Source organism: Typopeltis vanoorti, chromosome 21, assembly GCF_054136105.1.
Source record: "Typopeltis vanoorti isolate ZY-2024b chromosome 21, IOZ_Tvanoo_1.0, whole genome shotgun sequence".
NCBI classification, from domain to species: domain Eukaryota; kingdom Metazoa; phylum Arthropoda; class Arachnida; order Uropygi; family Thelyphonidae; genus Typopeltis; species Typopeltis vanoorti.
Window position 1 is genome coordinate 109,276,126 of NC_143569.1, and position 22,152 is coordinate 109,298,277.

The 22,152-nt window shown below is 37.4% G+C and overlaps 1 protein-coding gene across 8 annotated transcripts in view; it reads left to right on the forward strand.

Moving 5' to 3' along the window:
• The window catches only part of LOC150095182 (aminopeptidase O-like), a 727,093-nt gene that overhangs the window by 418,691 nt on the left and 286,250 nt on the right, over window positions 1–22,152 (forward strand). For all 8 annotated transcript variants that reach the window (XR_016550145.1, XM_090411274.1, XM_090411273.1 and 5 more), the window contains one exon: window positions 12,797–12,905. Coding sequence is in view for 7 of the 8 variants with exons in the window: in XM_090411274.1 (XP_090267400.1) it covers window positions 12,797–12,905 (109 nt within the window). In the remaining variant the exon portion in view is untranslated. The remainder of the gene's footprint in view (window positions 1–12,796; window positions 12,906–22,152) is intronic.

Genomic DNA, 22,152 nt, shown 5'->3' on the forward strand with positions numbered 1-22,152 from the left:
CTTTCCAGCCTGGACCTTGACCTGTAGTTGATGTGGCGGTGGTTATGGAGGAAACAGAAGATCACAATCCCATCTCACCATGAAGACGTTATTCTCATAGTCCTCGTCATGGTATCAACAGAACTCCTCCTCATGTTAGAAGATGATGTAATGTGAAATGGGCCCTCTCTAATGGATCACGTTTTCTCACACAAGACACAACTGCTCTCTAATTAAACCTAGGACACAGCAACATTTATGTTGTGAAGTGTTGTAAGAACATGCAGCCTTGTCATACCCGTCACAGTAGGATGATAATTGTCCCTGGCTTGATTATGACAAGTTACCTTTGCTTTATAAAAAAAAAAAAAAAAAAAAAAAAAGGAAAGACTTAGAAAGCTGATTGTGCCTTTTATGTAATGAACTTTTATATGTTAAGATTTTCATCATTCGTTGCTGGCAATTGTGATTGTACTCTTCACTTACCAGTTTCATGTAGCCATAAGCATAAATAAATTATTATTATTATTATTCAGGCCTCCATGGAGTCAAAAGACTCGTCGGAGGTCCTTTCTAAGAAACACGTCTATCAGGACTCATCGAGGGAGATCTCTCCTAGGAAACACAAAGTCTATCATACCACTCGTTAAATGCATTGACCATTCTCACTCTCACCACTTCATCAGGCAATGCATTCTGTGGTTCACCCACCCTCCATGCAAAGAGAAACCACTCTTAACCCTCTTTCTCACAGTTTCCTTTCGTAACTTCCAGGGAAGGCCTCTCATCATGCTCCTTCCCGCTGTTCAACCAAGCGAAAGAACTCCCCAGTGTCAGCCCTGTAACCACTTCTCAACAGTTTAAAAGTCTCAATCATATCACCCCTCCTCCTTCTATCCACCAAACTCTGCAGTCCATACTCCCTCAGCGATTCTCATAACTATCATTGTACAGTCCCGACACCATCTTTGTTATCTGCCTTTGTACCATTTCCACAGTTAATTTATACCCTTCAAATTCTGGGGACCAGATTTAAGAACAATAGTCTAAGTGTGGTCTGATCATAGTCTTATACAACGGAATGATAACCATTTTAACTCTGTAGGTCAGTGTCCTTCTCATTATTGCAGCAATCCTCTGTGTTACCTTCACCACCTTTGTAATATGCCCCCCAAATTTCAGGTTTCTATCAATCATCAAACCCAGATCTCTTGTCTCTCCTACTTCCTCCAGTTTATCTCCTCCGATAGAGTATGCAGCATCCCATCGATGTGCCCCAAAACTGAAGACCTTGCATTTTGCTGCATTAAACTGAGACCCCCATTCATTTGCCCATCTATCTAGCTTATTAAAATCCTCTTGCAGAGCTACCACATCTGCACTATTACTAATAATCCTTCCCAGCTTCACATCATCTGCAAACAACTGAATATCTCCTTGCAATCCATGGACAGTGTCATTGATATAAAGTTAAACAATATAGGTCCCAGTACTGAGCCATGTGGAACCCCACTTGTAACCTGCTACCTCTTTGATATTGCTCCACCACACACAACTCTCTGATACCTATCGGACAGCCAATTCTGAATACAGTTGACCAATGTGGCATCCAGACCAATGTGCTGCAACTTGAATATCAGCTTATCATGTAACACCCTGTCAAATGCCCTTGCTAAGTCTAGGAAAATGGCAGTATATGCCTTGGATTGGATGGTATTTCACCACAAGTTTTGAGAGAATGTACTAGGGAACGGACGGTGCCTTAATAATAATAATAATAATAATTTAACCTGGCTTTTCAATGAAAGTCTGGCTTTGGCAGAGGTACCCAGGGCATGGAAGGAAGGTAAGATAGTGCCATTGCATAAAGGTGGTAACAGACTGGAAGTGTCTGATTATAGAACTGTCTGTGTGTCATCTGTAGTTGTTAAGATCTTGAAGAAAGTAGTGAGGGACTGTTTACAGCATTGGCAGATGAGGGGTAATGTTATCTGTGAGAGTCAACATGGATTTGTGAAAGGATGCTCTTGTTTTAGCAATTATTATTATTATTATTATTAAAACAAGACCTCATGGAGTCAAAGACTCATCTAGGAGGTCCTTTTACCTCACACACATCTCATCATACCGGGTCTTAAACACATTCAAACTCCTTGCAGACACCACACTCTCAGGCAAGGCATTCCAATCATTCACAACTCTGCACGAAAAAAACCTGCCTCTCACTCCCCTACTCACACCCTCTTTATACAGTTTCCAGGGATGACCTCTGGTTCTCCCCTGATCTCCCACTATTCTATGTAGAACTTCTCCACCATTGATCCTATAACAACCCCTCACCAACTTGTAGGTCGCTATCATATCTCCCCTCTTCCTTCTCTCCACTAGACTCTGCAAATTACATCTTTTCAATCTTTCCTCATACTCGACATTCCAGAGGTAAGAAACTACCTTAGTCAGTCGCCTTTGCATCCTTTCCAACATCTCTTCATCCTTCTGAAAACCAGGTGACCAAATCTGGGCACAATAGTCCATGTGTGACCTAATCAAAGCCTTATACAATGGAACAAGAATCTTCCTACTTCTACACGTCAGTGTCTTCCTCATCATTCCCAGAAGTCTTTGTGTTGTCTTCACAATTTTGGCGATGTGTCCCATAAATTTTAGATCCTTATCCACTATCACTCCCAGATCTCTTATTTCCTCTACTTCCAACAATATATTCTCACCAAGCATAAATTCTGCATCCCATCTTTGTTTTCCAAATTTTAAAACCTTACATTTTGCAACATTGAACTCGCATCCCCATTTGCTTGCCCAATCACTCAATTTATTCAAGTCTTCTTGCAAGGCCACAAAATCTTCACTACTCTTTATGGTTCGTCCCAACTTTGCATCATCTGAAACAACTGAATATCTCCATCCAAATCTTCGCTAATATCAATAATATACAAGTTAAAATATGCTAGCCATTTATAATAAAGTTACAAGAAAATTAGATGAGGGAAAGGCATATACTGCAATTTTCTTAGACATTTGAAAGGGTGCCACATGATAAGCTGATATTTAAGTTGCAGCACATGGGTCTGGATGTCAGATTGGTCAACTGGATTCAGGATTGGCTATCTGATAGGTATCAGAGAGTTGTGTATGGTGGAGCAGTTTCAAGGAGGCAGAGGATTACAAGTGGGTCCCACAGGACTCAGTACTAGGACCTATATTGTTTAACCTTTATATCAATGACATTGCCAGTGGATTGCAAGGCGATATTCAGTTGTTTGCCGATGATGCGAAGCTGGGAAGTATTATTAGTAATAGTGCAGATGTGGTAGCCCTGCAAGAGGATTTAAATAAGCTAGATAGATGGGCAAATGAATGGGGGGTGTTAGTTTAATGCAGCAAAATGTAAGTTCTTGAGGTTTGGGAAACAGTGATGGGATGCTGCATACTCTATGGGAGGAGTTATACTGGAGGAAGCAGGGGAGACAAGAGATCTGGGGTTGATGGTTGATAGAAACCTGAAGTTTAGGAGACATATTGCAAAGGTGGTGAAGGTAACACAGAGAATTGCTGCAATTACAAGAAGGACACTGACCTGCAGAGATGAGAGGGGTATCATTCCGTTGTATAAGTTTCTGATCAGACCACACTTGGACTATTGTTCTCAGATTTGGTACCCAGGATTTGAAGAGGATAAATTAACTGTGGAAAGGATACAAAGACGGATGACAAAGATGGTTTCAGGACTGTACAGTGTTAGTTATGAGGATTGGCTGAGGGAATGTGGACTGCAGAGTTTGGTGGATAGAAGAAGTTGAGGTGATATGATTGAGACTTTTAAACTGTTGAGAGGTGGTTACAGGGTAGACACTGGGGAGTTCTTTCGCTTGGTTGAACAGTGGGAAGGAGTGATGACAAGAGGCCATCCGTGGAAGTTACGAAAGGAAACTGTGAGCGAGAGGGTGAGGAGTGGTTCTTTTACGATAATAAAAATTTAAATTATTTGAAAATTGTTAAGTAAATTTTGACAGAATAGCCACATATTGGTTTGCTAAATGTATTGAAATGGGGGTGTTGACTGGGCAGGATAATTGTTGAAAACCCGAATATTCAAAAAGTTCTCAAAAGTTTAAGCAAATTTTGATAAAGCTACTCCACTTTAATCGTTGAATATAATGATACAGGGATTATAGCCCTCTCACCGACCCGAATCGCTAACAAAATTAAAATGAATTTTAATTAAAGTTAAAATATATTTGAACTAAAGTTTAAAAAATTACAAGTTACTAAATTCTTAGTAACTTGTAAAAATGTTGTAATAATTTTTATAACTATCTTTTAGAAAAATAAAAGAAACTCAAGATATATGAGAAAATAAGAAAAGAATTCAGAAATAATTAGAACATTTAATATAAGTATTGAAAAAATAACATCTTTGCAGAATAACAAAAATTAAAATTACATAAATATACTTTAATTTTTTTTAATTAAAATTTTAAGGTTTTTGATTTCATATCAAAAAAGCATCAAAAAAAGCATCAAACTATAGGCCTATCTCTGTGTCAATTATTGTGGTTAAGTTGTTGGAGAAGCTTGTGAGAACTAGGATCCAGAGTTGGGTTGACAACAATGGTTCGTCCCAACTTTGCATCATCTGCAAACAACTGAATATCTCCATCCAAATCTTTGCCAATATCATTAATATACAAGTTAAACAGTAATGGCCCTAAAACAGACCCCTGAGGCACTCCACTAGTGACTTTCCTTTTCCTGAATATCCCACCCACCATACACAACTTGTTGATACCTATCAGATAAACATGACCTCCCTTTAGCAAATCTATGCTGTCCATCAAAGATGGACAGCATGGATTTGCTAAAAAATGAGGTCATGTTTTAGTAATCTACTTACTTACTTATTACAATAAAGTGACTGCTTCCTTGGGCAGAGGAGAAGGATACACAGTAATATACTTGGATTTCGAAAAAGCTTTTGATAGAGTACCTCATGATAAGTAGACAGTCAAACTAGAGCAGATGGGGTTGGATATTAGGTTAGTGCATTGGATTGGAGGCTGGCTATCTGATAGGTATCAACAAGTTGTGTATGGGGGTGCGATATCCAGGAAAAGGAAAGTCACTAGTGGAGTGCCTCAGGGGTCTGTTTTAGAACCATTACTGTTTAACTTGTATATTAATGATATTGGCGAAGATTTGGATGGAGATGTTCAGTTGTTTGCAGATGATGCAAAGTTGGGACGAACCATAAAGAGTAGTGAAGACGTTGTAGCCTAGCAAGAAGACTTGAATAAATTGAGTGATTGGGCAAGCAAATGGGGATGTGAGTTCAATGTTGCAAAATGTAAGGTTTTAAAATTTGGAAAACAAAGATGGGATGCAGAATTTATGCTTGGTGAGGATATATTGTTGGAGGTGGAGGAAATAAGAGATCTGTGGGTGATAATGGATAAGGATATGAAATTTAGGGGACACATAGCCAAAATTGTGAAGACAACACAAAGACTTCTGGGAATGATGCGGAGGACACTGTCGTGTAGAAGTAGGGAGATTCTTGTTCCCTTGTATAAGGCTCTAATTAGGCCACACATGGACTGTTGTGCACAGATTTGGTCACCGAAGGATGGCCAAATCTGGGCACAACAGATTTGGCCATCATTTTTCAGAAGGATGAAGAGATGTTGGAAAGGGTCGAAAGGTGACTGACTAAGGTAGTTTCTGACCTCTTGAATGTTGATTATGAGGAAAGATTGAGAAGATGTAATTTGCAGAGTCTGGTGGAGAGAAGGAAGAGGGGAGATATGATATAGACCTACAAGTTGGAAAGGGAGGTGTTATGAGATCAATGGTGGAAAAGTTCTACAGAGAATAGTGGGAGATCAGAGGAGAACCAGAGGTCATCCCTGGAAACTGTATAAAGAGGGTGTGGGTAGGGGAGTGAGAGGCAGGTTTTTTTCGTGCAGAGTTGTGAATGATTGGAATGTCTTGCCTGAGTGTGTAGTGTCAGCAAGGAGTTTGAGTGTGTTTATGACATGGTATGATGAGATGTGTGTGTGATAAAAGGACCTCCCAGATGAGTCTTTGACTCCACGAGGTCTTGTTTAATAATAATAATAATAATATTCACAAAATTAGAAATAAATGTCTTAATGTCTAATTCCCCACATGTATCATTTTCAATAGCTATTAACACCAAACTAACAAGTTTTTTTTGCGACATACTTGTTCTTAAGTAGGTTTTAATCAATTTCAACTTGGAAAAGGAACATTCATCACTCGCTACACTAACAGGTAAGGTTAATAGTATTCTTAAAGGAATTGAAAAGTTTGGGAAAGATAAATTATTGGATGCGATAAAATTAAGAATAATTGAATATTGAAAAATTGAATATTTAAAGTATCCTTCCGAAAAATATCCCGGAAAGCACATAACTCGTCATATAGTTCTATTGCATTTACGTCTTTATTGTCACCATCCATCAAGAGAATCTCTAAATCGTCACAATTTTTTCTTAAATCTTCATTATTAATTTGTAGTAATCTGTACAATAAACTGAAATTATCATAATATGTTTTTAGTTGTTCAAAACATTCTATTAACATTAACAAACACATTGCAACGTCTAGAAGTGTATAAAACACATTCACTCTAAATTTATCTTCTGGCGATTGTGGCGTTTCGTCATGATGCTTGTAGTCAAATTGTCGTGTCATCTTTCATCATCGAACTTTCGTGCCAGTTTTAAATTCTTGTTCTCCATCCACCTCTTCACTCAGTTCTTTTGCCGTTTTTAGAACATCTTTAATATTTGTATCTGATCGATACTCTTTTAAGAATATTTTTAAGTTTTCGATAGATTCTAAAGCAAGTGTAATGTTCATAATTTTGCTTTGAAGCATTTTAGTCACAGGGTTTATTCTGTTAAGTAAACCATGCCAAGTTATAAGAGAGCAAATAAATTTGTAGTCCTTTATTTTAGCACATAATGTTTGTGCTTCATGCTGAGTTTCTTTATTAAAATTTTCATTATGTAAAATTTCAAAAAGTGCATCATAAATTTCTCCTAACTGATATCGTAGAGGGCGGATTTCATTAATTTTACTTTCCCATCGCGTTTCTGATGGCTGTTTCAATGTTAAATTTTTTATGAACTTTTAAAGGATTGCCCAGTGTTTGTGAGAGAATGAAGAGAAATTGTATATTTCTTGAATAATTGCAAAGAAACTAATTGTATGTGCATTCACTTTGGCTGCATCGTTAATGATTAAATTTAGAGTATGAGCAGCACATGGCACGTAAAAAAGCTCAAGGATTTTTGTTCAAAAGCAAATTTTGGATCCCATATTTTTTTACCTTTCATATTTGCCTCATTGTTATACCCTTGACCTCACGTCTTCAATGGGAGTGTTCTATTTTTCCACTTGTTCCATTATTCTTCCACATAAACCATGTCCTGTGGAATCTGATATATCTGCAAAACCTAAAACGTTTTCCCTGATCTTGACAATTCCATTGTCACAGGAAACAAAACGAATAATAATGGTCATTTGTCTGTTTTACTTGCATCAGGTGTGCAGTCTAAAATTATGGAATAATATTTAGATTTTCGAATTGATAATAAAATTGTATCCCTGATTGCGTTACTTAAAGTTTCCAATATTTCATTTTGAATGTCTTTACTCAAATAGTGTACTCTATTTCGTTGTAGGGCCCTTTCAACATGAGTTTCCATAACGGTATCAAACATAGCAAACAGTTCGACTAATTTTAAAAAATTACCGTTATTCCTTTTATATAATTTAAAGTTTCGGAATAAATGAGCCATATTCTTGGCACGAGCTCCCATTTTCCATTTTTCTATTATAATACATGTAGCCAAATTTACGACCATATGCATCTCTGGGATATATTATATTTTTCTTTCGAACAAGCCCCATTTCAATTAAAACAACTTGTAATTTTTCATCAGCATTTCCCCATTCACCTGGATCTTCTAAATTTACAGAGACTAACAATGTGTTAGTCTCGTGGTCGACTACAACTAAATCTTGTTGTAATTGACTAAATCCTAACTATTTTTCACTTAAGTCATGTTCAGTTATATTGTTCAATAATTGGAATAGTACTTTCATGCACACTGGATGATGTGCACGGTTATTCAACTCTGATTTCTGATGTATCAAGTTGGTTACAATCTGCATCACAATATTTTAATAATTTAACAAATTTATTAAGAGCTCCAGTTTGTTTCTTAATATCTGCTTATTTTGCAGCATGACGCTTATGATTTTGTGCACTGGATAACTTTTTTTAAATTTTTGATTCCATTTCTATTTTATACCCACAAGAAATTATTACACAACACAACACAGAGACGAAATAATAGTCGCCACTGCGCTACTGTCAGTAGCCTACTCAGATGCGTACCATATAACTGGTTAACTAGCAACAAATGTTTTTGTACGAAAATTTGTTTCTGCGTATAAACCGTTCACCGTTTCACTTTAGATAGATTGCAGTAGACACAACATTCTGCATGCAAACATTTAGCCTGCTCTAGTTTCAAAATTGTAAACAGCCGGCTGATCAAAGATGCTGTAATATACATTTTTTTAAAATTTTTATTCGGTGTATCTGGCCTTATTTATTTTAATATTGATCATTCTAAGAATTTTTTGTTTTTATGATAAAAATTTTGTTTCTTAAAAATTAACCTATGAACCATTCCCTGGCAGCTGCACCCCCATCGTAGCGGCGCCCGCATGCACCGCATGCTTTGCATGCCCACTTCCGCTGGCCCTGAATATAGGTCTTTGTGGAACCACACTTGTAACCTTCTGCCTCTTTGATATTGCTCCACCACACACAACTCTCTGATACCTATCGGATAGCCAATCCTGAATCCAGTTGACCAATGTGACATCCAGACCCATGTGCTGCAACTTGAATATCAGCTTATCATGTGGAACCCTGTCAAATGCCTTTGCTAAGTCTAGGAAAATGGCAGTGTATGCCTTTCCCTCATCTAATGCTCTTGTATATTTATCATAAAAGGCTAGCATATTGTTAAAACAAGAGCACCCTCTTCACAAATCCATGTTGACTCTCACCGATAACATTACCCTCATCTTCCCAATGCTGTATGTGGTTCCTCACTACTTTCTCCAAGATCTTACTAACTACTGATGACACACAGACTGGCCTATAATTAGACACTTCCAGTCTGTTACCACCCTTATGCAATGGCACTATCTTACCTTCCTTCCATTCCCTGGGCACCTTTGCCAAAGTCAGACTTTCATTGAAAAGCCACGTTAAAGGTACTGTCAATTCCCTAGCACATTCTCTCAAAACTCGTGGTGAAATACCATCCAGTCCCACAGCTTTACTGAGATCCAGAGTACTCAGTATGTGGAACACACTCTCCTCCCGCACCTCTAAACCTCGAACCTGCCCTATCTCTCTAGTATTCAAATTGAATCCTCCAGGATGAAATACTCCAATAAAGTGTTCATTGAACAATTCCACTATGTCCTCTTCATCAGTCACTCTATTCCCATTTTTATCCCACAATGTCGTTCTTTCACAGTAATTTCTCCTCCTTCTGGCCATATAGCTTAAAATTTCCCTAGGATTTTCCTTGGATCTAAGGGCCAATCTTTTCTCATATTCCAGTTTCGCCTTCGTTACCATACTAGTCACTCTTCTGGCCTGTGTCTTATATTCTTCATGCATCTGTTCTTCACCTGTCTCCTTTTATCTCTTCCATAGTCTTTTTTTCTCATGTAGCTCCTGTTTAATATTGTTTGTCATCCATTTTACTCCAAATTGTGGCCTCTTCACTCGTGGAAAACAGCTTACCATTGCTGCTAACAAATATTCCTTCAAAGTTTCTGAAGCTCTAATGATATCCTGGCCTTCCAATTCCTCCTTCCACGAAACTTCCCCAAGTTGATGTCTAAGACTATTATAATCTCCTGCTTTATAATTCCACATAAGTTGCCATCTCTTTGATACTTCTGCGTGTCTATTCACTTTCCAAGTCAAAACCATATGGTCACTCTTTCCAACTGGTGGGAGAGATGTCATCTCACTTATTATCAGCTCTTCTGATGCTATAACCAAATCCAAAACTCTTGAACCTCTTGTGTCTTTTGTACATGTTGCCTAAGACATTGGGCCCTCAAGAATTCTTAAAATTCCATTTCCTCATTGCTACATGCATCTTCCGTTCTCCAATCTATACTGCTGTAGTTAAAATATCCCATAACAATCATTCTTTTTGTACTTGCCAGGCTCAACTGTCTCAACATCTCCTGATCCCCACCCTCTGTACTCCTTGGTCTGTAGCAACATCCCACTAAATATCCTGTCTTACCCACCTCCACCTCACGCCATATGCTTTCAGAATCATTAGTGTCACAGCCTTCCAAATCCTCCACTCTTCAAGGAAATAGGTCGTCACTTATCATAAGCAGTACTCCACCACCACACTTTCCCTTATTATCCTGCCGAAAAATGCTGTACCCAGCAACTTCTATTCCTGTTATTATATCCTCTTCTGTCAACCACGTCTCTGTGATCTCAATAATCTTTGGCCAAGCTGATGCTATCAGTGCCACCAATTCCTCTTCCTTATTCCGAAAACTCCTGGCATTGGTATAAAGCATAAAAATGCCATTGTTTCTATACCCAGCATTATCCCTTCTAGACTCCAGTGGGCTCAGCATTACCTGATGTCATCCCCCTTTTCACAAGTATGCATTCCCAGAAGAGGCCACCCCTGCTACAATCCACACTCGGAAACACTGACTCGTTCAGTACACCAATCTCTCCAGAACCCTATGTCCTTCCTCATTCAAATGTAGGCGGTCTCTTGCATACAATTTCTCTCTGCTCTCAAATGCATTCCAAGCATCCACGTATTTTATAATCCTCTCTTCTGACATATTCTCGCTGTTATGCCATTCAATATCACCGCTCTTCTGCTCAGCTCAATATTATCATACCCAGGCAACACACACTATCTTTTTAAATTAAGGGGATATAAAATCCACATTGTTTCAAAACCGAATGAGAAACTCAAAGACTGGAATCAGAGAGTTTGATGCCGAATATAGTAAACTATTAAGTATCGGCGAACACTAGCGTGAGCTAATGCAAGTGACCCTAGTACGTAGTACGATTCCGAACAACTCGTAGCAAAGGTGGGGAAAGTTCAGATCGCTATTCTTAGGTATTTTCCATAATGTAAAAACACATTTCCTAGGAAATGTATGCTGTTATTACATTATGGAGGGAGGTCCCTACCCAGACCAGTTTCAGCCTTTTTTGAGGCTTCATCAGTGAGTAGCTAGACCATAATACCAAAGTGTATAGCGAAAAGAACTTATATACTCTGCTATACGAGTTTCCAAAGCGGTGCAACCATTAAGTTACTTAAATATAAAGAGCTAATAAGCTTCATTTCGGCGATATAAACAAATGTGTTTTTACATTATGGAAAATACCTAAGAATAGCGATCTGACCTTTCCCCACCTTTGCAACGAGTTGTCCGGTATCCTCTGCTAAAGCAATTGATAAAGTCAGTAACTATTCCCCAAGCCAGAATCATTCAGGCACACTAAGTTATCAAAAATAATCAATACTGTACTAAAATTCAAACAATATTGGCAATTTTACACAAAATAGCACTTATTTTTTCTGGAGGCTCTTTTCTTACACTAACATATCACCATCACAAAGTAGGTTTTGTGTTTATTTGAGTAAGAAACAGTTTTCAGTTTCCCATGAAAAGAACTGAATAAAGGGGAAATAACTTTCTGGCTTAACCCTTTGTTATTGCAAAAAGTTTGCTTGTAAAATTTATTCCATTGAAAGAAGGCAAGACTGATGGCAGTGCTTGAACAGTCTTGTGGTCATCTGGGGAGAAGAGGCGTTCATTAAGGATCAACACTTTATGTAGTACATTAGTGTAGAGCAAGATTATGTTTAAATTTAAACTTGCAAGGAAGTCAGATTATAAAATGACAGTTAATGAACAAAATGGGTAGAATTCTTGACTACATAATCAGAATGCCTGATGTTTTTTTTCCTCAATTCTTATTGTAAGATGGATTTTTAACACATCACACATGACAATGCATCGTTAGTTCTTTGTTTTGATTACTGTTTATTTAATCTTTCTTTTAATTTGTTATCCATTCATAATTTACCATCTTAAAAAAAGCTACTAATGGTTAGTACATGAAACTGGTCAGTGCTTAATAACTAGTGCCTTCATAGTGCAGTTTGATGAACAACGGAACATTGTATCCTTCTATTGGAAAAGACCTGCATTAGATCTTTTTCGTGATGAGAGGAATCTTTATGTGGGCTTTTTCAACTGAAGGTGAATTAGCTGATCTCATAAAGTTTTTCCATCCAAAAAACTTGGGATTTTTCATCCTGCATACAGGCAAATTAGCCATAAGAACACACACAATTTACAGATAAAAAAGACTTGTGGTGATGGTGGGCAGTAGATGATAGTAGTGTCATTGAGTGTAATTGGAGTATTAAATAGTAGCAAAGATAGTAAGATGAATGTAGTGGATTAAAGTAGATGCCCTCCCACGATCAATCCTTGGAGGTGTCACACAATAATAATGATAATAATAATCTAATGGTATATAGTATCAACAGCTGTTAATTTTTGATTTTAAATCAGTAAACTTGCAGTGTTTCATCAGAAATAAATTGTACAGTTGTGAATTATTTTATTTATAAAAAAACTAAAATCACTTAATATTTTAAAGGCCCAATCATGGAAACGTTATTAAAGAAGATATAAATGGAGCTGAAGCTGTTATAATTAAGAATGGAAGAAATCCTGAAAAAGGATTTTTACAGGTTCATTATCTCAAGGTATGAAAGATGCTTTCATTATTTTCTGTTGACTGTATTTTAATTATCACTTTTTACAGCTTTGTGTTTGCATATATCTAAATATTAATTTGATTGGTTGTATTGTTTTAGAATTATAGCCAAATCAACTAAAGCTATAAGTCCAGTATGAGGGTGGTCTGAAAAGTTCTCAGCCTAACAATGAAAAAACTAATTTATAATTTCAAAATTATTTTTCAACATAATCTCCCTTAAGAGTAATACATTTATTCCAGTGATGCTCCAGTGCCAATATCCCATCCCTTTAGTGGTTCTCAGTAAGGTCTGCAAAATACCCCTCTACAGCTGCAATCACCTCTTGATTCGAAGAAAAACACTGACTAGCAAGGAAGAGTTTTAGTTTTGGGAAGAGATAGAAGTCAGAGGGAGCCAAATCTGGGGAATAGGGTGGATGTTCCAATAATTCACAGATTTGCTTAATTTTCCCATTGCTAAAACACTTTTGTGGGTAGGTGGTTTGTCCTGATGAAAGATGATTTCTTTTTTTCTTCTGCAAACCGAGTCTTTTCTCACAAAGTTTTTCATCTAGTCTGGTTAAAAGATCGGAATAATATTCCCCGGTTATTGTTTTACCCTTTTCAAGATAATAAACAAAATGCCTTTAGCATTCCAAAACACCGATGCCATGACCTTACCTTAAAGAAGACAAAGGTAAGACTTTGTCTTCTTTGGTGCTGAACAACTAGTTTCTGTCCACTGTTTTGACTGCTGTTTGGATTCTGGTGTGTAATGGTGAATCCAAGTCTCATCCATAGTAATAAATCGAAGAACAAAATCAGTTTTATTCTTATTAAAAGGCTCCAAGCACTGTTCAGAGAATTTCATGCGAGTGCGTTTTTGATCTGCTGTGAGCAAGCGTGGCACCCATCTTGCATAAAACATTTTCATATGCAATTCTTCATGCAAAATATATTATACACATTCTTTTGAAATGCCTATAGTTTCAGCAATTTCATGCTCTTTGACTCGCCAGTCATCCAGTACCGTATTGTGCACTTGATCAATGATTTCTGGTGGTGTTACACTTTTTTGACGTCCTTCATGTGGTTCATCTTCAAGGCTGGTATGGTCACGTTTAAACTCGGCAGCCCATTTCTTAATTGTCAAAAACAAAGTAGAAGAGTTCCCATAAACTTTTATGAACTTTGAATGAATTTCTTTTGACATTAAACTTTCTTTTACCAAGGAATTTTATGACTGCACAATACTCAATTTTATCCATTTCAAGGGATACAGACAACACTTTTGCTTCAGACAGCTGTATAAAACAAACTACTTGATAGAATGACTTGCAGTTTCACATGGATGCTTATGACAGATGTACCAACTTAGAAAAAAAGATCTTGCTGATAATGTTGCCATCTATGGTCGAGGCCAAGAACTTTTCAGACTATCCTCTTATATCTGTTAATTGAGTGTGTGTGTGTGTGTGTGTGTGTGTGTGTGTGTGTGTGTGTGTGTGTGTGTGTGTGTGTGTGTGTGTTTTAGCCAGTTTGCTTATGTCAAACTGATGATAATTAGGTGAGCAGTAGGTTTCTTGCATGTAGAGTTGTGAGTGTTTGGAATGCATTTTTTGAAAGGTTGGTGTCTGCAGAGAATTAGAGTGTGTGTTCAAGGTGCACTATGATGAGCTGTAGGTATGACAAAAGGACCTCCTAGATGAGTCTTGACTCCACGAGTCTTTGGTTAAAAATAATAATATTAATACTGCTAAAACCCTTCTGTATTATTACTGATATTATATTATTATTAAGTTTCATCATGGGAGGTTCCACTGTCACATGCAGAAATCATGCCTTAAATTCATTCACTGTGCTTGCACTCGTATGACACCTTCTTAGGCAATGCATTTCAATCACCTACTACTCTCCATGCAAAAAAACCTAGTTCTCATCCTGCTCACATTTTCCTTATATAGCTTCTTTGAATGGCCTCATGTTCTCTCCGTATCTCCCATCTAAAGGAAATCGTTTTGCCAGCAGTACCCAGAATTTCCAGGTAGTCATCCTCCCAAATACTAATTCAGCACAGATTTGCTTAAATTTAAGGTTCAGATGACAAGTGTTGCTTTCTTGCTGATTCTGCTGCTCACAAAAAAAAGTAAAGTTTGCATCATTCAGGAATGATGTGATTTCATTTTTGAGAAGAAACTGACATTTTTTAAAGCTTATCTCGACATTGTAGTTTTAAATAAATTACATGAAATATGTTTTGAACCACTTAATATAATGATGTTACCATATCTATTTTTTAATGTACCTTGGCATTCCTAGAGAGATAGAGAAAGGGAATTATTCTTTCACTTTATAACAGCCTTCATTAGGCTATATTAATTGAAACAACAATTCCCTTCCCGTAAGGCAGATATGGACTATTAGTAATTGGAGGATAAAGTCCTTTAGCATAGCTTGGTGGATCGATTGTAGGATGCTTATGTTAGCTATAGAATTTTACTTGATTAATACAGAATGAAAGAAAGGCTGTAACTTTTTTTTATGGTTACACAAAGATGTCATGAATAAGAAAATGAAGGGAACAAACTTATTCAGAGAGTAGTGAGTCAGTGGAATGAGTTGTTAAAGGGATGTTATGAGTGTGAAAACTGCAAAACTAGATGCTGTGAAGCTGGGCTGGAAATTTCATACTTAGTCAACGAAACTAATAGTATGAGGGTTGGGTTTTGGGTTGAATATCATTAAAGAGGTTGATAAATTTCGAATAGACAGCAACAGAATTCATTTATTCATACCAGTGTCGGCACGTATCATCTTTTTCATGATCCCTGGCAAAATGGTATCCACGTGCGATACGTGGTTCTCGCCTGGCAAACATTTAAAATGACCATGTTCACATTTTTTATAAAAATGGAGAAAAACGAGTTTTGTGCAGTGATAAAACAGTTTTATTTGAAGAAGTGGACGGCCGTTCAGATCAAAGCTGAGTTAGATACAGTTCATGGGGATTCTGCACCAGCATTAAAGACTATTTATTGTTGGATAAATGAGTTTAAACATGGCCGTAAGTCCATCGAAGATTAAGTGTGCTCCGGACAACCTTAGTCAGGTGTCTGACTAAGGTAGTGAATCATTTCCTTAGAAATGATTTTGTCAATCATTTCTAAGGAAATGATTGACAAATTCCATGGTATTGTTATGGAAGACCTCTGAGCGAAAGTGCATGAGATTTCTGAGATTGTAGGCATCTCGACTGAATGGGTGTATAATATCCTGTTCGAAAAATTGCACATGAAAAAACTGTGTGTGCGATGGGTGCCGCGATTGTTGACTGTCGATCAAAAATACAAGTAAAAAGACACTTCAATGCAGTGTTTGGGATGTTTAATCGCAATTTGCAGGATTTTTTGTGTCAGTTCATGACTGTAAACGAAACTTGGATCCACCACTACACACCCGAGTCCAAGCAGCAGTCAAAACAGTGGACGATGCTCGGTGAAAGAGCACCGAAAAAAGCAACAACCATTTTGTCAGCTGGGAAGGTGATGGTTACTGTTTTTTCTGATTCCCAAGGAATTATCATGATAGACTATTTAGCAAAGGATAACAGGAGTCTAGTATGCATCATTGTTGGACCATTTAAAAGAAGAACTGAAGAAAAAAAGGACCAAGATTGATGCACAAAAAATTGCTCTTTCATCAAGACAACACATTGGCCGTCACAATGTCAAAATTGCACGAATCGAGGTTTGAATTGGTTCCAAATCTACCATATTATCTGGACTTGGCCCCATGTGACTTCTTGTTCCCAAACTTAAAAATTTGGCTCGGTGGGAAAAAAAAAAGTTTCTTCGAATGAGGATGTCATCAGGGCTGTCAATGACTATTTTGCAGTTTGACAAATCCTACTTTATAGATGGGATGAAAAAATTGGAAACTTGTTGGACCAAATGTGTAGCCCTCGATGGAGACTATGTTGAGAAATGAAGGTGATTTGTTCCAAAAAAAAAAAAAGCATTTAACTTATTTTTTTACCAAACTTTTCAAACAACCCTCATATAATATGAAGAAATGGTATGCCAATTGGAACATTGTCTAGTTACATAAAGAACCAACTGTTTTCATCAATGGAGCATAGTGAATATTATTATTATCATTATTCTTAATTTGATAACCTCCATCGAGTCAACAGAATCTTCGTAGGCGGTCCACTCAACCAGCAACATGTCTGTCATAATGAGCTTTGAAGTTATTTACAACACCTGCACTCACAGTGCATACACACACATATCACTCACAACTTTCCATGTAAAAAATCTACTCCTCACAGCCTTCTTCACCACATCTTTATACAACTTCCTGAGATGGCCTCTTGTTCTTCCCATCTTAATATTGACTCATTTTTATAATTTCACCTGTATTAATATGCTAACCTGAACGTCTCTATCATATCTACTCTTTTCCTCTGGTCCACCAACTTCTGTAATCCATATTCATTCAAATACTCTTCATAACTAACACTCCAGACTCTTCATATCACTTTGGTTATTTTTTTTGGACCCTCTCTAGTGTTTCCACATCACAATGAAAACTAGGTCACCAAATTTCAGCATGCTAGTCCACATGTGGTCTGACTAATGCCTTATATAAATGCACGATGTGATGTGCAGTCTTTATGCTTATATGATGTGCGGTCTTTGTCCATGTAATATGCCCTCGGAACTTCAGTCCAATGCCCACCATCACTTCACAATCCCAAATGTCATCCACTTCCTGAAGTACACCTCCACCAATACAGTACATAACCTCTCTCTACCCAAAGCCTTACATCTCTCTATCCAAAAATAAATACACCTTGCATTTATTAACATTATAATTGAAACCCTACTCGTTTGTCCAAGCTAAAAGTCTATTCAAATTTTCCTGTAGATCAACATTAGCACTACTCTTGATAACTCTAACTAACTTTTCATCATTGGCAAACATTTGAAAATTTCCAGTCAATCCACATGAAATATCATTAACAAACTAGTTAAACAGTAGGAACCCAAGAACAGAATCCTGAGGCATGCCACTGGTCACCTTTCTTTTCTAAGACACAGCTCCATCATACACAACTTAATTGATATCATTCAGAGAGCTAATCTGCTCTCCATCATTATACTATCTACTCTTATCCTCTGCAGCTTGTACATCAAGCTGCAAAGAGATTTGTTAATCTATCGAACACTTGCAAAGTCCAAGAATTTCACTGTATATGATTATTCCTTATCCAACACATTCGTCACTTTATCATAAAACATAAACAGATTGCTAAAACAAGACCTTCCTTTCACAAACCCATGCTGACCATCATAGAGAATCTTACGTTCATCAACAATCTAGTATTCTATTTCTAACCAATTTTTCCGGCACTGTGGTCTCAACTTCAGATATACAGACTGGTCTATAATTGGAAACTTCTATTCTCGAACCATACTTGTAGAGGAGGTATTATTTTGCCTTCTTTCCACTATTTAGAAATCTTCCCCACTACAAGACTTTCATAGGGTATGACTAGCTCTTTTGCGCACATTCTTTAAAAACACATGGTGATATGTCATCCATTCCCACAGTCTTATTAACATGTAATCCAAGTAACACTTGATACACCCCCCCCCCCGATTCTTTCACCTTTAATTCTTCTAATTCTTGCCTTGCTTCTACATGTTGCACAGTATCATTCACACCACTATGATGTACACTTATGAAGTATTCATTAAATAATTCAACATGCCATAATTATTTTCCCTGTTATTTGGCACATAGCAGAAAAATTCCTTTCAATTAGCTTTGACCTGACTGGCCAATCTCCTCTCATATTCTACTTTTTATTTTTTAACTATGCTTATCACTTTTCTGGTTTACACTTTTTGTTCTTTATGCATCTGTTCACTGCAAATTCTCTTATACTTCCTCCATAACAACTACTTTTGTAACACTGCTTCCTTGATTTCACCATTCATCCATTTCACTCCTACTCTATTCGATTAACTCTTAGTATGCAGTTATGCATTGCTCAGTTTAGATACTGCCTTATTGTTTCCAATGCACTGCCTTTTCTACACAATTCATCAACCCAATGTATTGATGATAATTGACTATGGAGCTGCTGATAATCACTCACCTTATAGTTCCACATATAGACCTTCTTGATAACAACTTATTTCTCTTTGTGACTACCTTCCAAACCAGTACCTCATGATCATTTCACCAAAAGGAGTCAGTGTTGATACCTCATTCAAAACCATATCCTTTGAGGATATCACCAAACCTAATGCCAATAACTCTCGTGTTGCTTCCATCATATGCTGCTTTAGATAGTTATTATTGTTATGGGCTACTCCAAGCAGTCCTTACTATCCAACATTTATGCATTATCTAGTATACTTTACTTTGAACTCATTTACAGTCATGGTGTCCACTTCAGACTCTTAGAACCTATTCCACTCATTCACCACTCTCTAAGCAAAAAAACCTAGTTCTGAAACACTTGCTAACTACACTGTTACTCAGTTTCCATGGATGGCCTCTAATTCTCCCACCATCACACCTGTTCTGAAAAATTTCCTCTGCATTAATGTTGTGAAAACCCCTTACAAATTTCAATCATATCATTCCTTTTCCACCTATCAACAAATTTCTCTAACCCACAAATCTTCAACCTGTTTTCATAAGGTTCATTCCATAGACCTGCTACCATCTTGGTAACTCGCCTCTGGATCATCTCCACCTCCTCCTCATCAAGAAATCCTGGTGCTCAGATCTGTATGCAGTATACTCAAGATGGGCTCGTATCAAGGCTTGATAAAGAGGAACAATAATCTGCTTGTTTCTGCTTGTCAAAGTATTCTTCAGTAACCAAGTAATCTGATGAGCTGCTTTAGCCACTTTTGCAATGTGACCACTAAATTCTCTATCTTCTAATACTGCCAGTCTATCCAAATCATTCTACGAAATGTTCACATCATCTGTATTAACTGTTGCCCTATCCAACTTTGAATCATCGGCAAATAACTAAACAGTTCCTCTCAGATCTTATATTATTAATGTACAAATTAAACAGTAGTGGTCCAAGATCAGAGCCCTGCAACATGCCATAATAAGTTTAGTTTAATCCTTGATCCAAGTGTGAGCAAACAAAGTTTGTGCCTGAAAGTATCTTCAGGACTGGGGTAAGTGCAGCATGCCACTGTTCACAGACCTTCTTTTGGACATTTCTCCTGAATAAACTACTCTCTGATATCCGTTTATCAACCCTTCTCTCCTATCCACCTCACCAACCCTATATCCATCTCCATGTGCTGCAGTTTGATGATTAAGATTCCATGTGGTATCCAACTAATACAAACTAATACACTTCACAACACCATGCTGTCCCAATACAGTATCCCATTTCCATCTATCTATTCCTGTATTTTGCTCTTGACCATCTTCTCCAATACTTTGACAATGAATCTTAGTATGGTGGTTTCTCAGTAATTTGCTACATCAGTCTTGGAGCCTCCTTTATTCAGTGGAACTATTTTCCCCTGTTTCCACCCTCTTGGGACTAACCCAGAGCTGAGACTTAGATTACACAATATGGTCAAGGCCACTGACAACTCCCTCGCAGCTTCACATAAAATTTGAAAATCTCTGGTTTCATCAATTCCTGGAGAACAGTTCCACATTAAACTGATATCCATTCTCCTTTGCCCAGTCTGCCAATCTATTGAAATCATCCTGCAAAATTTTGTCATCATTTGTATTAGCTATTGCTCTATCCAACTTTGCATCATTGGCAAACAACTGAACAAGTTCTCTCAGATACTTTCCTATATCGTTAATATATCGTTAATGTACAAATTAAACAGTAGCAGTCCAAGAACAGAATCTTGTGGCATGCTGTCAGTTACAGGTCTTCTTTTGGACTCTACCCCTGTGTAAACTACCCTCTAATATCTTTCCATCAACCTCCCTCTTATCCACTTCACCAACTTTATATCGATCCTCATGTGCTGCAGTTTACTGATGAGAATTCCATATAGTATCCTGTCAAAGGGTTTTGCAAAGTCCAGCGCTATCACTGTGAACTCATTACCTTTTATAATACAGCTGTCACTATATTATAAAATGTGAGCAGGTTATTGAGGCATAACCTACCCTTTACAAATCCATGTTTCCAACATCTCCAATACTAACAACAACTCCTGATATGATGATTGGTTGGTAATTTGGTACATCAGTCTTCGGGTCTCATTTATGCAATGGAACTATTTTCCCTTCTTTCCACCCCCTTAGGATTAACCCCAAGCTGAGACTTAGATTAAACAATATGGTCAACCTCAGTTCCGATATAAGCCTTTTACTCTTTTGTTCTTTCAATATCACCACTTGGATGATACACTCTTGCAAAGTGATCACTTAGTAATTCTAATCTTTTGTTGGATTCAGTTTTTTTTTTCTTTTTTTTTAAGTTGGGCCCATATACAAGAGGTTGGCTGATCAACCTATAATACGTTAGTACCGTATATGGGTGATGGGTTGTGAAAGGAGAAACTTGTTTACATTTGATTTGAATGCCTGTATATTGTATTCCTTGGGAAATACATCAGGGGGGAAGACTGTTCCACAGTACTGCAGTAGCAGGAATGAATGAGGAGGAGAAGAAACTTGTTCTGTGGGTTTCGAGGTGTACTGTAAAAGGATATTGGGCAGCAGCTGTATGTGTTCCAATGGGCTTAGCACAGGGTGGGGAAATTATTGTTGCTGTTTCAGATGAACCTTTCCCGTGAAAATATTTATAGAATATACAGATTGCAGAGACCAAGCATCTATGTGAAAGTGGGGGGGGAGCGGGTTGGTGAGGGATGGGTCATTTATTAGTCTAATTGCTCTCCTCTGTATTGAGTCGAGCATTTTGAGGGAGCTTTTTGGATCCCCACTCCAGATGTGAGAGCAGTATTCGAGAGCTGGGCGGATTTGTGACTTGTATAGTGTTAACAGTTGTTTAGAGGTGAAGTAACGTCTTGAGTGAAAGAGAAAACCTAGTTTTTTTGGAAGCTGAGGATGCAATGGTTGTGATGTGTTTATGCCAGGAGAGGCTTGATGTCAAGGTAATTCCGAGAAGAGAAATTTCGTCTTTTCTGTGAATTTGAGTGTTATCGAAAACAGTGCTGGGGGAAAATGGTTCTTTTTTGTGAGAAATAAGACAGTGTTACCTCTCTACCATC